Source organism: Eretmochelys imbricata, chromosome 16, assembly GCF_965152235.1.
Source record: "Eretmochelys imbricata isolate rEreImb1 chromosome 16, rEreImb1.hap1, whole genome shotgun sequence".
Taxonomy (NCBI): domain Eukaryota; kingdom Metazoa; phylum Chordata; order Testudines; family Cheloniidae; genus Eretmochelys; species Eretmochelys imbricata.
Genome location: NC_135587.1, coordinates 2,987,599 through 3,002,140, shown reverse-complemented (window position 1 = coordinate 3,002,140; position 14,542 = coordinate 2,987,599). Strand labels below are relative to the sequence as shown.

At 45.0% G+C, this 14,542-nt stretch overlaps 1 protein-coding gene across 1 annotated transcript in view; it reads right to left on the bottom strand.

The window, feature by feature from the left end:
* The window catches only part of NSMF (NMDA receptor synaptonuclear signaling and neuronal migration factor), a gene marked incomplete at its 5' end in the record, with an annotated part of 79,125 nt that extends 64,890 nt beyond the window's left edge, over positions 1-14,235 (bottom strand). Inside the window, one exon of the mRNA XM_077836223.1 lies at positions 13,994-14,235. Coding sequence (XP_077692349.1) covers positions 13,994-14,235 — 242 coding nt within the window. The remainder of the gene's footprint in view (positions 1-13,993) is intronic.
* Between the last annotated feature and the right edge of the window lie 307 nt (positions 14,236-14,542).

Genomic DNA, 14,542 nt, shown 5'->3' with positions numbered 1-14,542 from the left:
CCATCCATTCACCTTACCCCAAGCTATGGGGCACCCATTACACTCCCCCTGGTGCTACGGAACAAGATTGTTTAAGAGGTCATTAAGACCAGTAAAAATAAACAAACACGCTCATGACAATAATTACATTTACAACAAGTAGGTAGCACAGCAGGAAGGTGAGCTGCAATGGGGACAGCTCTCTCTCGCTGCTGGAGTACTTTTGCTATCTTTCTCCTTCAAAGTGCTTGACCTCAGAGTAAGCCTCTCTGGCTCTCAAGGTGAAGCTGCCATGAGAGGCTGCTTATGAAAGCAACAGCACTTGTACTCAAATTTACACTTACTCTCAGCTCCTGACTTCCCTTCTATTCTGCCATTTGATGGACAAGACAGTGCAGCAGCCCTTCACCCATGCAGTCAGGAGTTTTCCTCGCTGCACATATACACTATCTCCCCAGAGCGTATTCACGAGTGTGCCTGGCATAGGTAAGAATGAAAGGCCCATTTGTGAGCTGCAAACAATATGACACTGGAAATGGAGACTATCAGAGCAATAAAGAAGGGAAGTGATCTGATTTCCCAAGGATTAATAACTTTACCATTGCAGGATGCAAAATGTATTGAGCTGGAGAGCTGATTCCACTTGTGAAAGCAGCAGGGCTTTGGTTAGTTCTCTGCTTAGCTACACATAGCAAACGTAGCGTGCTAAGGCTTTGATATTGTCATGCATCCCACATGTCCAGTCCAAAGATAGAATGTTCCTTTGAGACAGGCTTGTTTTGGGGGCAGCATGCTCTCTCCCCTGTGCCTTTGTTACAGTGTGGGGTGGGGAGGGGCAGAGCTAGAGTCCCACCCCATTGTCAGGGTAGCCCCCCAAGGGGCACCAGCAGGAAGCCACCCTTGCACTTGGGATATTCCTAGATTTCAAGGCTGAAGGGACGATTGTGATCATCTGGGCTGACCTTCAGTATGGCACAGGCCAGAGACCTGCCCCAGAATTGTTCCTAGAGTAGATCTTTTAGAAAGACATCCAGTCTTGATTTAAAAATGGTCAGTGATGGAGAATCCACCACGATCCTTGGTATGAATGAGGTAGAGGTTTTTAAGGTCAGGCTTGACAAAGCCCTGGCTGGGATGATTTAGTTGGGGATTGGTCCTGCTTTGGATTAGATGACCTCCTGAGGTCCCTTCCAACCCTGACATTCTATGATTCTATGTGGTTCCAGTAGTTAATTACTCTGACTGTTAAAAAATTATGCCTTATTTCCTGTCTGAATTTGTCTAGCTTGAAAATTTAGGAGGATGTAGGGGATGCTACTGTGACTCACCCGTGCCTCAGGACAGGGGTGAAAGTATCATAAAAGGCTTATTGGTACGGGGGCCCTGCTCCAGGCCCCCAGAAGGGACCGGGCCTCAGGCAGGAGTGGTGGGGCTGGGGGACCAGCCTCCCGCAGCCAGCCCTTCCATGCTGCCCAGCCCGCACCACCTGGGGCTCTGGTAGTGATTTAAAAGGGCCTGGGGCTCCGTCCGCTGCTGCAGTAATGGTGGCCAGGAGCCCCAGGCCCTTTTAAATCACTGGGCCCTGACGCAGCTGCCCCTTTTGCCCCCGCCCCTCCACTGGTGGCCCTGGGGGGCGGGGAGGAAGGGGCAGAGATGTTAAAACCTACCAGCAGGGCCACCAACCGGGGTGGGGGGGGAAGGAGGGGAAGGGGCAAAGACGTTAAAGCTTGAACTTCGGCTATGTACAGGCCCGTACCGGCAGTCACTTCCTACCAGTACGCCTTACCGGCCCGCTTTCACCTCTGCATCAGAACATAAGAACAGCCCTACTGGGTCAGGCCAAAGGTCCATCTAGCCCAGTGTCCTGTCGTCTGACAGTGGCCAATGCCAAGTGCCCCCGAGGGAATGAACAGAACAGGTCATCACCAAGTGACCCATCCCCTGTCGCCCATTCCCAGCTTCTGGCAAAACAGAGGCTTCTGGCAAACCATTCCTGCCCATCCTGACTAATAGCCATTGATGGACCTATCCGCCATGAATGTATCTAGTTCTTTTTTTAACACAACCAGGGTGAAGGCTCCTTGTGCCCTCCCACCCCCTTGTGCACCCATCCAGATGTCAGCCACAATACGGCCCTTGCATTATACAAGTCCAAACTTAGGGGCCTGATCCCAGGAATCCTTACTTGTACAGGCAGTCCTTGTTCACATGGTGTCAATGGGTAACTCACATAAGCAAGGGCTACTTGTGCGAGTAAGGATTTGCAGGGTCAGGCCCCTAGGGTGCCATTCCTTTGTATACACATAATGAGCCTTCCACATGCATGAAATGAAGAGACTGCAGGATTGGTTGGTTTGGTGTGTGTCAGAAATTCTTCCTCTGCCTCATTCCATGTAAATTATCTATGTGGAGAAATAAGAGCTTGTCAGCTCTCACACCAGTTGTTGTTATGCTACGTGTGCATGGGGTTTTATATAAATAAAGAATTTGGAATTATTTCGATTAACTTTCGTTTCCAATTTGTTCCAAAGATGTAAGTGCACCTCAATCCAATCAGTGTCCCAGAAATCTCTGCTGATGCCCAGTATGGATTGTCCATCTGCCCTAAAATCTGAGCTGGTCCCATTCTTTATTTTTTGAAGAATTTGCATACTATATGCTGAATGCCACATGTGGGAATATCCTGGAATTTTACCTCTTCACTTGTCAATTACAGTCTAGACAAATTCATCTCCATCATTCCTTAAGGCCCAAATTGTGAGCAGCCCCTGCACAGCTGCTGAGAGATGAATAAGAACCTCCCCGCCCCTGCTGTTGCGTGGGGCCAATCTGGGGAACCGTCCCTGTGCTGTGCTCCAAAGACCTCACCTCAAACATCTCACTATCTTCCCCAGCAGGAACAGAAGAGGCAACAGGATAGACCCCATGGTATCTCACATGAGAGAGTGATCAGGGCACATGCGTGATTACTCAAAAACCCCCTCTGAATGAATTACTCAAAACCTCACTCAAGAATGTTGCTGTCCACTCTGGGCTGGGTCTGCAGACATGTCAACAAAATGTCACCGTCCATGGTATCAAGCACTTTGGACTGACCTAAAAGATCAGCATGGACACTTGACCATTGTCCATCACCAGATTATCGACCAGTGAGACTAGCACAGTATCAGTACAATATTCAACCATTTATATGCATACATTGCAGCCAATTCCATTTCAAATTCCTGTCTAATTTGCTGTCCACACTAACACATTGGTCTCCTTCTGCATTCCTGCTTTCTGGTATCAAATCCCTTCTCATTGTCTCAGAGAGTTTCAGATATTTTCCCCAGGTGTATTAGCTTGCAGTTTGCCAAGCTCCATTTCGTGTAGCTTATGTGTAATTTATCTATGCCATACCCTTTGTGTTATTTCTCTGCCCTCACCAGTTTTCACAGCTATTGCAGTTTAGCACCATCTGCAAATGCCACTTATGCACTGGGTACTCCCTCCTTCAGACTGTTAATGGGGAAGTTAAATTAAACCAGACCTACCACCAGTCTCTGCCGCAGGCAGCCCACTCCTCAATACACTGCAGTTTATCATAACCCTTTCTTTATTTAGAGTCTGTGACCAATGCGCAATTATACATGGTAGTTTTCCTACCTAAGCCAATTTAAAATCATAACAGTTTCATAAGACACTACTGAATACTTTACTAAAATCAAGCACATGGCAGCTACAGGGTTCTCATGCTCTAATTTTGTAATTCAAACAAAAAAAACAATAAAGTTTTATTAGCAACATTTATTATTAATAAATCTTGTTTGCCCCACTTCCCCCACCCCTCAATTCTGGCACTATGAACACAGCCAACGTGGTTCCAAACCCACCAAAATTGTCCATGACCTGGACAGAAAACCCTTTGCAGTGGTGGACACCTTGGAGCACAGAGAGCAAGGGATATGCATTTAACTGTCAAGTATGAAAAAAGGAAACTTGCCTCAGGTACATAATGTGACTGCAAAGAGCCTAAACATGTTGCCCCAACTCAGAGGTGTCAGAAGGCGTAGCCAGGGTACTATCAATGTCCAAGAGCAACAGACTCCTTCAGATTTTCCTCCACCTAGCCTAGATTGACAAGGGCAGAACTCATACAAAGTCTGTCACTGCTTCCTTTGGCTGGTTAAAACAGATTCCTTATTGCAGCTATTTGTTATTATAGGTACCAGCACTGGACTCAGCTCTTTAAAAGAGACATTGAAATGTTCAAAACAATATAGGAGATTTAGACAGGTTCAGCAGTTGGCAAGAAGCTGGCATGCTGTACAATACGGTGAATCTGGAAGGACTTTATACTATAGGATATTGTATCTCATGTAACCTCATAAAAGGGGTCTTGAGCATGGGAGAAGGTATCCAGTGTGCATGCCAGCAGTTGTGTAGAGGCAGCAAAGGGATGTTCATATGTATTGTGCCATAAGCTCATCGAATTGACACAGTTTTAGTGGGGAAATTTGTAAGAAAACATCATGAGATCCATGAACCCGCAGAAACTGGTATATTGTGAAGACTTCACTTGCAGCACAACAGCAAGCTGAGCAGGTGGGTCTGCTGTATGGCAAGTGAAGGACACGAGAGCTGGGCGTGGGAGCCACCGTCCACATTAAGAATAATCATCTGAGGCCACCTGCCATGCAACATAAATCCCTCCATTCTGTTCATATGTACTGAAAGGCCATATGCCATGGTACTGTATGCACCAAGACATGGCATGGGAAGACTTTATTCCCACTCACTGCTCTAACAAGGAATAGAGCAATATACTAATGATTCTATGTTACACTTATACAAGATATTTCATACATTATAAGTCTGAGCAACGCACCGGATCATTACACCCTATACTACAACTGCATCGGAAGAGGAGGTAATGTTGACCAAGAATGCCAGGGCAACCATCTGTTCTTATCAAGGTACTGGTGATGTCCATGAAGAGCAGATAGGGCCTTGGTTTTTAAATACTTGTTTAAAAGATCCAACATGCAGTAAATTGCATGGAAGTTAATGAATCCATCTGGGAAAGCTGAAGCACGGAGTCAAACCTGCTGGGATTTGAATTTACGGTTCAAGGGATTGCAGGGGTTTCAGACCTGTTGCTGAGACCACATTATCATGCTTGTCACACAACAGTAAACAAATTCTGATATTCTATGACTCTACGATACATAAAATCATAGGAGACTGGAGGCCCACATGCAGAGTCTCCTCCTCTCTGTGTGGAGGACAGTACAATCCACTACTGGGGCCCATCTCCTGCCCTGCAGAGGCCTCGCCCTAGATAAAGAGAGTATGGGCAGGGGCCAATGATGGAGCTGGCGAACCAAGCATCATCCTCCCCTAAAGCCCTGTGGAAAAGGTGGCAGCATGAAATGAAACTGGGAGCTGAATTTTCACTTCCTTGCCCCTCCATGCTGCAGAAATCCAGGGGGCAGCACTTGCTGTGGAAACCCCCGTTACACTGTCAGAGAACCACAGAACCAGGGCAGAGGAATAGAGGCCCCCCGCTATTGGTGATTGGTTCCAAAGGATTTGGGGGCAGAACCACTGCCACACAGAACACGCCTCCCCCCCATGGAGCAGTTCAGGAAGGATTCTGCAGGGGGATTGTCAGGAGGTTTTCTGCCCTCCCTCCCCACACGTATGCCTTCAGTTTGGCATCTCTGCAGTAGGGGCAGTCCACGGGCCACAGCTACGAACAGCCAGTGCTGTGACCTGACTGGCTGAACACCCAGCACAGGCCCAGTCAGCTATGCTTCCTGATCCCAGCATGTGAACTGGAACTGATCAAGGGGCATCAAAGAGTTCCTACATAAGAATCACCACAGCATCTTGTCATACCTATACAGCAGGTGCCAAAGTGAGCAAGAGTCTCTTGGCCCGATCCTGGATTCCACAGTATTTGTATTATTTGGAAAAAAGAAAAGGAGAACTTGTGGCACCTTAGAGACTCACAAATTCATTTGAGCATAATGCATCCGATGAAGTGAGCTGTAGCTCACGAAAGCTTATGCTCAAATAAATTGGTTAGTCTGTAAGGTGCCACAAGTTCTCCTTTTCTTTTTGCGGACACTGACTAACACGGCTGCTACTCTGACACCTGTATTATTTGGGTAACTCCTATCTCCTCCAGACATGAAGTCACATACAGTGGCACCCCAAAATGATTCCCATACACCCAGCATTAGCCATCTGTCAAAAATCCATGCCATCATCTGAACCATTTGTGGGGAGGGATAGCTCAGTGGTTTGAGCGTTGGCCTGCTAAACCCAGGGTTGTGAGCTCAATCCTTAAGGAGGCCATTTAGGGATCTGGGGCAAAAATTGGGGATTGGTCCTGCTTTGAGCAGTGGGTTGGACTAGATGACCTCCTGAGGTCCCTTCCAACCCTGAGATTCTACGACCAAAGTTGTATTTTCCACAGTAAGACATCTACACTCCAGCTTCCTTCCTCTTGCTAAACTCACAGGGCTGTTATATGCTGAAGAGAATTTCATTTTCTTTATAGAGTATGTATATTTAAAAAGTATTCACTGTGCAATTTAGCCTCATACTGTGGGCAGACATTCCAGAAATCTGCCAAGGCCCTGATGCATTGAAAGCTTTGATGGACAGATTTCTTTATAAACTAAAATAATTAGGGCTGTTGATTAATCGCAGTTAAGTCACGCGATTAACTCAAAAAAATCAATCACAATTAATCGCACTGTTAAACAATAGACTACCAATTGAAATTTATTAAATATTTTGGATGTTTTTCTAAATTTTTAAATATACTGATTTCTATTACAACACAGAATACAAAGTGTACATTGCTCACTTTATATTATTTTTATTACAAATATTTTCATTGTAAAATGATAAACAAAAGAAATAGTATTTTTAGTTCACCTCTACAAGTACTGTAGTGCAATCTCTTTATTTGGAAAGTGTAGCTTCCAAATGTAGATTTTTTTGCCCAGTAACTGCACTCAAAAACAAAACAATGTAAAACTTTAGCGCCTACAAGTCCACTCAGTCCTACTTCTTGGTCAGCCAATCGCAAAGACAAACAAGTCTGTTTACATTTATGAGAGGTACTGCTGCCTGCTTCTTATTTACAGTGTCACCTGAAAGTGAGAACAGGTGTTTGCATGGCACTGTTGTAGCCAGTGTCACAAGACATTTATAGGCCAGATGCGCTAAAGATTCATGTGCCCCTTCAAGCTTCGACCACCATTCCATGGGCCATGCGTCCATGCTGGTGATGCATTTTTTTTTAAATGAATGTTCATTAAAATTGTGACTGAACTCCTTGGGGGAGAACTGTACGTCTCCTGTTCTGCTTTACCCGCATTCTGCCATATAGTTCATGTTCTAGAAGTCTCGGGTGATGACCCAGCACATGTTGTTTGTTTTAAGAACATTTTCACAGCAGATTTGACAAAACGTAAAGAAGGTACCAATGTGAGATTTCTAAAGATAACTACAGCACTCGACTCAAGGTTTAAGAATCTGAAGTGCCTTCCAAAAATCTGAGAGGGGCGAGGTGTGGAGCATGCTTTCAGAAATGTTAAAAGAGCAACACTCTGATGCAGAAACTACAGAACCCGAGCCACCAAAAAAGAAAATCAACCTTCTACTGGTGGCATCTGACTCAGATGATGAAAATGAGCATGCGTCGGTCCGCTCTGCTTTGGATTGTTATTGAGCAGAACCCATCATCAGCATTGGATGCATGTCCTCTGGAATGGCGGTTGAAGCATGAAGGGACACATGAATCTTTAGCGCATCTGGCACGTAAATATCTTGTGACGCTGGCTACAACAGTGCCATGAAAACACCTGTTCTCACTTTCAGGTGACATTGTAAACAAGAATCAGGCAGCATTATCTCCTGCAAATTGTAACCAAACTTCTTTGTCCGAGCAATTGGCTGGACAAGAAGTAGGACTGAGTGGACTCGCAGGCACTAAAGTTTTACATTGTTTTGTTTTTGAATGCAGTTATTTTTTGTATATAATTCTACATTTGTAAGTTCAACTTTCATTATAAAAGGATTGCCCTACAGCACTTGTATGAAGTGAATTGAAAAATACTATTTTTTTTGGTTTTTTTACAGTGGATATTTGTAATAAAAAATAAAGTGAGCACTGTACACTTTTTATTCTGTGTTATAACTGAAATCAATATATTTGAAAATGTAGAAAACATCCAAAAATATTTAAATAAATGGTATTCTATTATTAACAGTGTGATTAATAGTGATTAATTTTTTTAATTGCTTGACAGCCCTAAAATAATCTGAACTATATTGCCTTTTGCACTGTCCATTTCTAACCACATCACTTCCTCTCTTCTTACCCCACTATCACCGGGATTTAAAGCTGTGCCTTAGAGCTTCAGAGTGACAAGATGCCTTAAGTCGATTTGTCAGCACAGTCTCGACTGGGCTCTACAGAGAAGTCTGCTGTAATTTTTTCTAGCAAAAAGAGCCCCCCGGGCTCCTATGAAAAGTTCACTTCCTCCAATCTGCTTGTGAACGGCTACGACTGGGGAAGCAGCCAGTGCTACTAATGGACCTATTCCCTTTATGATTGTCCACATAATATCAGCCCAGCAGCCACCAAGAAACAAAAGGCAAATATCTCGAGAGGGCTGCAGCTTGCGGCACAGCAGGGATGGAGCCAGCTCTCTGCCATCGTCATGGCCAATGTTCCACAGTCAGTGTAAGATGTGAAGCTCATCTATATTTTTTTTTAAATCCCAAGTCCCATCAAGCAACAGAGACGTTTTTCAGGATCTCCCAGGAGCCATAAGAAAGGCCACACTGGGTCAGACCGAAGTGTCCTGTCTTCTGACAGTGGCCAGGGCCAGGTGCTTCAGAGGGGATGAACAGAACAGGGAATCATCAAGAGATCTATCCCCTGTCGCTCATTCCCAGCTTCTGGCAAACAGAGGCTCTCCCTGCCCATCCTGGTTCATAACCATTGATGGACCTATCCTCCATGAACTTATCTAGGTCTTTTTTGAGCCCTGTTATACTCTTGGCCTTCACAACATCCTCTGGCAAGGAGTTCCACAGGTTGACTGCACTGTGTGAAGAAATACTTCCTTTTGTTTGTTTTAAATGTGCTGCCTATTAATTTCATTTGGCAACTCCTAGTTCTTGTGTTATGAGGAGGAGTAAATAACACTTCCTTATTTACTTTCTCCACTCCAGTCATGATTTTATAGACCTCTATCATATTCCCCCCAGTCATCTTTTCCAAACTGAAAATTCCCAGTTTTATTAATCTTTCCTCATAAGTCTATCATATTAAAAGGTAACAGGGATGGGCAATACACACCCAAATTCTATAGCATGGACCAAGTACCAGGGCCGGCTCCAGTGTTTTTGTGGCTCCAAGTGGCAAAAAAAACCAAACCCTTGCCGCCAAACACAGAGGCGGAGTGATGGTGCAGGCGCCGAATTGCCACTGGTGACCGAAGAAGAGTAGCGTCCCCGCTGCTGAATTGCCGTCGAGCTCAAAATACGCTGTGATGGAGTGGCTGCCGAAGGCACATTGCTGCCCCAGAGCCCGACGTCCTGCCGCTCCTTTACATTTGCCGCCCCAGGCACCTGCTTGGTTCGCTGGTGCCTGGAGTTGGCCCTGCCAAGTACCATGAAAAGAAAACCTTTCAAAGGGTAAATGTAATGGCCTGAGACATTCCAATAAATGGAGATACTTGGTAGGTTTGGCTTTTCACAGGATGGCGTTTTTATTACAGGGGGAATTGAAGATCACCTCACTGGGAAAGCTACCACCAGCCGTGTGGTCAGATGTGCAGATAAGAACATAAGAATGGCCATACGGGGTCAGACCAAAGGTCCATCCAGCCCAGTGTCCTGTCTTCTGACAGTGGCCAATGCCGGTGCCCCAGAGGGAGTTAACCTAACAGGTAATGATCAAGTGATCTCTCTCCTGCCATCCATCTCCACCCTCTGACAAACAGAGGCTAAGGACACCATTCCTTACCCATCCTGGCTAATAGCCATTAATGGACTTAACCTCCATGAATGTATCCAGTTCTCTTTTAAACCCTGTTATAGTCCTAGCCTTCACAACCTCCTCAGGCAAGGAGTTCCACAGGTTGACTGTGCGCTGTGTGAAGAAGAACGTCCTTTTATTTGTTTTAAACCTGCTGCCCATTAATTTCATTGGGTGGCCCCTCGTTCTTAGATTATGGGAACAAGTAAATAACTTTTCCTTATTCACTTTCTCCACACCACTCATGATTTGCACCGCTACCGACTAGGGACCGAATGGCTCGGCAGCAGTTCTGCAGAAAAGGACCTAGGGGTTACAGTGGATGAGAAGTTGGATATGAGTCAACAGTGTGCCCTTGTTGCCAAGGAGGCCAATGGCATTTTGGGATGTATAAGTAGGGGCATTGTCAGCAGATCGAGGGACGTGATCGTTCCCCTCTATTCGACATTGGAGTACTGTGTCCAGTTTTGGGCCCCACACTACAAGAAGGATGTGGAAAAATTAGAAAGAGTCCAGCGGAGGGCAACAAAAATGATTAGGGGACTGGAACTCATGACTTCTGAGGAGAGGATGAGGGAACTGGGGATGTTTAGTCTATGGAAGAGAAGAATGAGGGGGGATTTGATAGCTGCTTTCAACTACCTGAAAGGGGGTTCCAAAGAGGATGGATCTAGACTATTCTCAGTGGTAGCAGATGACAGAACAAGGAGTAATGGTCTCAAGTTGCAGTTGGGGGAGGTTTCGGTTGGATATTAGGAAAAACTTTTTCACTAGGAGGGTGGTGAAACACTGGAATGCGTTACCTAGGGAGGTGGTGGAATCTCCTTCCCTAGAAGTTTTTAAGGTCAGGCTTCACAAAGCCCTGGCTGGGATGATTTAGTCGGGGATCGGTCCTGCTTTGAGCAGAGGGTTGGACTAGATGACCTCCTGAGGTCCCTTCCAACCCTGATATTCTATGATTCTATGATTTTATAGACCTCTAACATATCCCCCCTTAGTCTCCTCTTTTCCAAGATGAAAAGTCCTAGCCTCTTTAATCGCTCCTCATATGGGACCCGTTCCAAACCCCTAATCATTTTCGTTGCCCTTTTCTGAACCTTTTCTAATACCAGTATATCTTTTTTGAGATGAGGGGACCACATCTGTACGCAGTATTCAAGATGTGGGTGTACCATGGATTTATATAAGGGCAATAAGATATTCTCCGTCTTATTCTCTGTCCCTTTTTTAATGATTCCTAACATCCCGTTTGCTTTTTTGACTGCCGCTGTACACTACATGGACGTCTTCAGAGAACTATCCACGATGATTCCAAGATCTTTCTCCTGATTAGTTGTAGCTAAATTAGCCCCCCATCATATTGTATGTATAGTTGGGGTTATTTTTTCCTGATGTGCATTACTTTACATTTATCCACATTAAATTTCATTTGCCATTTTGTTGCCCAATCACTTAGTTTTGTGAGATCTTTTCCAAGTTCTTCACAGTCTGCTTTGGTCTTAACTATCTTGAGCAGTTTAGTATCATCTTCAAACTTTGCCACCTCACTGTTTACCCCTTTCTCCAGATCATTTATGAATAAGTTGAATAGGATTAGTCCTAGAGCTGACCCTTGGGGAACACCACTAGTTACCCCTCTCCATTCTGAAAATTTACCATGTATTCCTACCCTTTGTTCCCTGTCTTTTAACCAGTTCTCAAGCCATGAAAGGATCTTCCCTCTTATCCCATGACAACTTAATTTACATAAGAAACTTTGGTGAGGGACCTTGTCAAAGGCTTTCTGGAAATCTAAGTACACTATGTCCACTGGATCCCCCTTGTCCACATGGTTGTTTACCCCGCTCCAAAAAGAACTCTAATAGATTAGTAAGACATGATCTCCTTTTTCAGAAACCATGCTGACTTTTGCGCAACAATTTATGTTCTTCTATGTGTCTGACAATTTTATTCTTTACTATTGTTTCAACTAATTTGATGTTAGACTTACCGGTCTGTAATTGCCAGGATCACCTCTAGAGCCCTTCTTAAATATTGGCGTTACAGTAGCTATCTTCCAGTCATTGGGTGCAGTAGCTGATTTAAAGGACAGGTTAAAAACTATAGTTAATAGTTTCGCAATTTCACTTTTGAGTTCTTTCAGAACTCTTGAGTGAATGACATCCGGTCCCGGTGACTTGTTACTGTTAAGTTTCTCAGTTCCCAAACCTCCTCTTGTGACACTTCTATCTGTGACAATTCCTCAGATTTGTCACCTACAAAAGACAGCTCAGGTTTGGGAATCTCCCTAACATCCTCAGCCGTGAAGACTGAAGCAAAGAATTTATTTACTTTCTCCGCGATGACTTTATCGTCTTTAAGTGCTCCTTTTGTATCTCGATCGTCTATGCTTGCATGATGCAAACCAAACCAGGCAAACTCAAAGTATTTGCCATTTACAAGGACTGAAAGGATCCACTCTGATGACTAGCTCATTAAAACATTAAACCCCTGCCTCGGTGGGGTGGGCATTTGGCACAGGGCATATTGAGCAATACCAATTGATGATGCCAGCAGAGCTGGGGAATATGCCCTGGGTACAACCTTCACAGATGAATTAACTCTTTGAAGGTTGTTCATTTGAAAACAGTTATATGACACTTGAGAGAACTGCATGGTACAATCTTATGTGCTGGCATGTCAGACATTTAGAAGTGAACTTTCTGTTTTGCACAGTATAAGCAAATATTTATCATATATTAGACATTTTTCAAATATTTGCCATATGGCTATAGGTACTGTGTGTGTCAGCATTTCTAGAATGCAGAGGTACAATGTAGTTTCTATTGAACAATGTTCCTACTCTAAGTAGCCATTAGTTACATTCCCTACAGAAAGAAAAGGAGGACTTGTGGAACCTTAGAGACTCACACATTTATTTGAGCATAAGCTTTTGTGAGCTACAGCTCACTTCATCCGATGAAGTGAGCTGTAGCTCACAAAAGCTTATGCTCAAATAAATGTGTTAGTCTCTAAGGTGCCACAAGTCCTCCTTTTCTTTTTGTGGTTACAGACTAACAGGGCTGCTACTCTGAAACCATTCCCTACAGAAGGATTGTTGAGAGAGACACATTATTTCTATTAGCTTAATGTACCCTTACTAAATGCAGTGTGAACTGCACTGTTCATTAGTCCTTGAGGTACTCACTCACACATACATTAACCAAAGGGACAGTACAAGATTTTGCCATACAGGGTGTTTCTGAGGAACACAAAAAGTTATGTCATTATATATGTAAAGTTCATATACCAAATGTGATTTCCTGATTGCAAATCAGTGCCATTAATTACTTGAGGTTTGTTTGTGTGTCCCCATGAGTGATTTTTTTTGACAGGCCTCCCGCTAGGCAGATGGTTCCTTACACCTCATGTCATTTGCTATTTAAACCCACTGTAAAGCCAGAATAAAACTAAAAATAAATAAGCAGTATTCTCCACTGGAGCTTGCAGGTCAGCCGAAGATAAAGGGACCAAAGAAACCAGCATCACATTCTCTCCCAGCCCACACAAACAAGCCTGATTGTCTTGTCAGTTTAGTTTGCTTTGCAGAGATAATACTGTGTGTGTCTGGAAAAACAACGAGGCATCTAAAATATTTGCACGTTCAAGCACCACTCGCCTAGTGAATTTCACCAGAAGGAAAGAGAGGAGGCAAATGCAAACACCTGCAATACTGAGTCTCATTATGCCCCCCCCCCACACACACACACACCCTGCCCTCTGCAAATGCCCCAGTTTCTTCTATGCTGATATTGTAATGCAGTTAGCCCAACGTTTAGACTGCACACCCCATGCATCACATTGCATTTGCGTTAGCATTTCGTTTAGCAAGGCATTGTTTTCTTCCCAGCATGGCCAGAATCTTCTTGGGTAGTTATTTTTATCCCACCCCTGCCGTAACTTGTCTAGGCGGAGGTTATCACTCACCTGACTTTAGCTGCTACAGAAGACATAGCATCATTCCTCAGAGTCTTCCTTTTGGATACAGCTGTGCCCATATTCGCTGGGAGAAAAGCTTTGGAGGCAACATTCATTGCACAAAACCTCCGCCCATAACGCGGAGGGGAAATAACGGTAACAAAGAGACGGCACGAAGTCCTGCAGCGTGCCCCGATCCGCTGCTTTATTCCTCCTGCCGCGGAGCCATGTGCACTAGGATCCCAGGCTGGCAGTCAAGGGGCCAAGCCCCGCCATGGCACCGTATCCGTACTGCCTCCCGCCATTCATCTCCTGGCAGCCTGGAGGAGACAGACGCACAACAGACCCGGCTCTCGCTAGTAAAACGCTTCCGCAAACCCGCTGCCTGGCTCCCCGCCGGCTGCCTGCGCAGGGATGGCTGCAGGGAGCCGGGGAATGGGAGGTTCAAGGGCGCTCCCTCTATATGCCGTGCAGGCTCCCCCCGCACGCCCCCCGTGCTGACATCACGGACGGCATGGGAAGGAGGGGAGACGGGGGCTCGCCTCCAGGGGAAGGGGC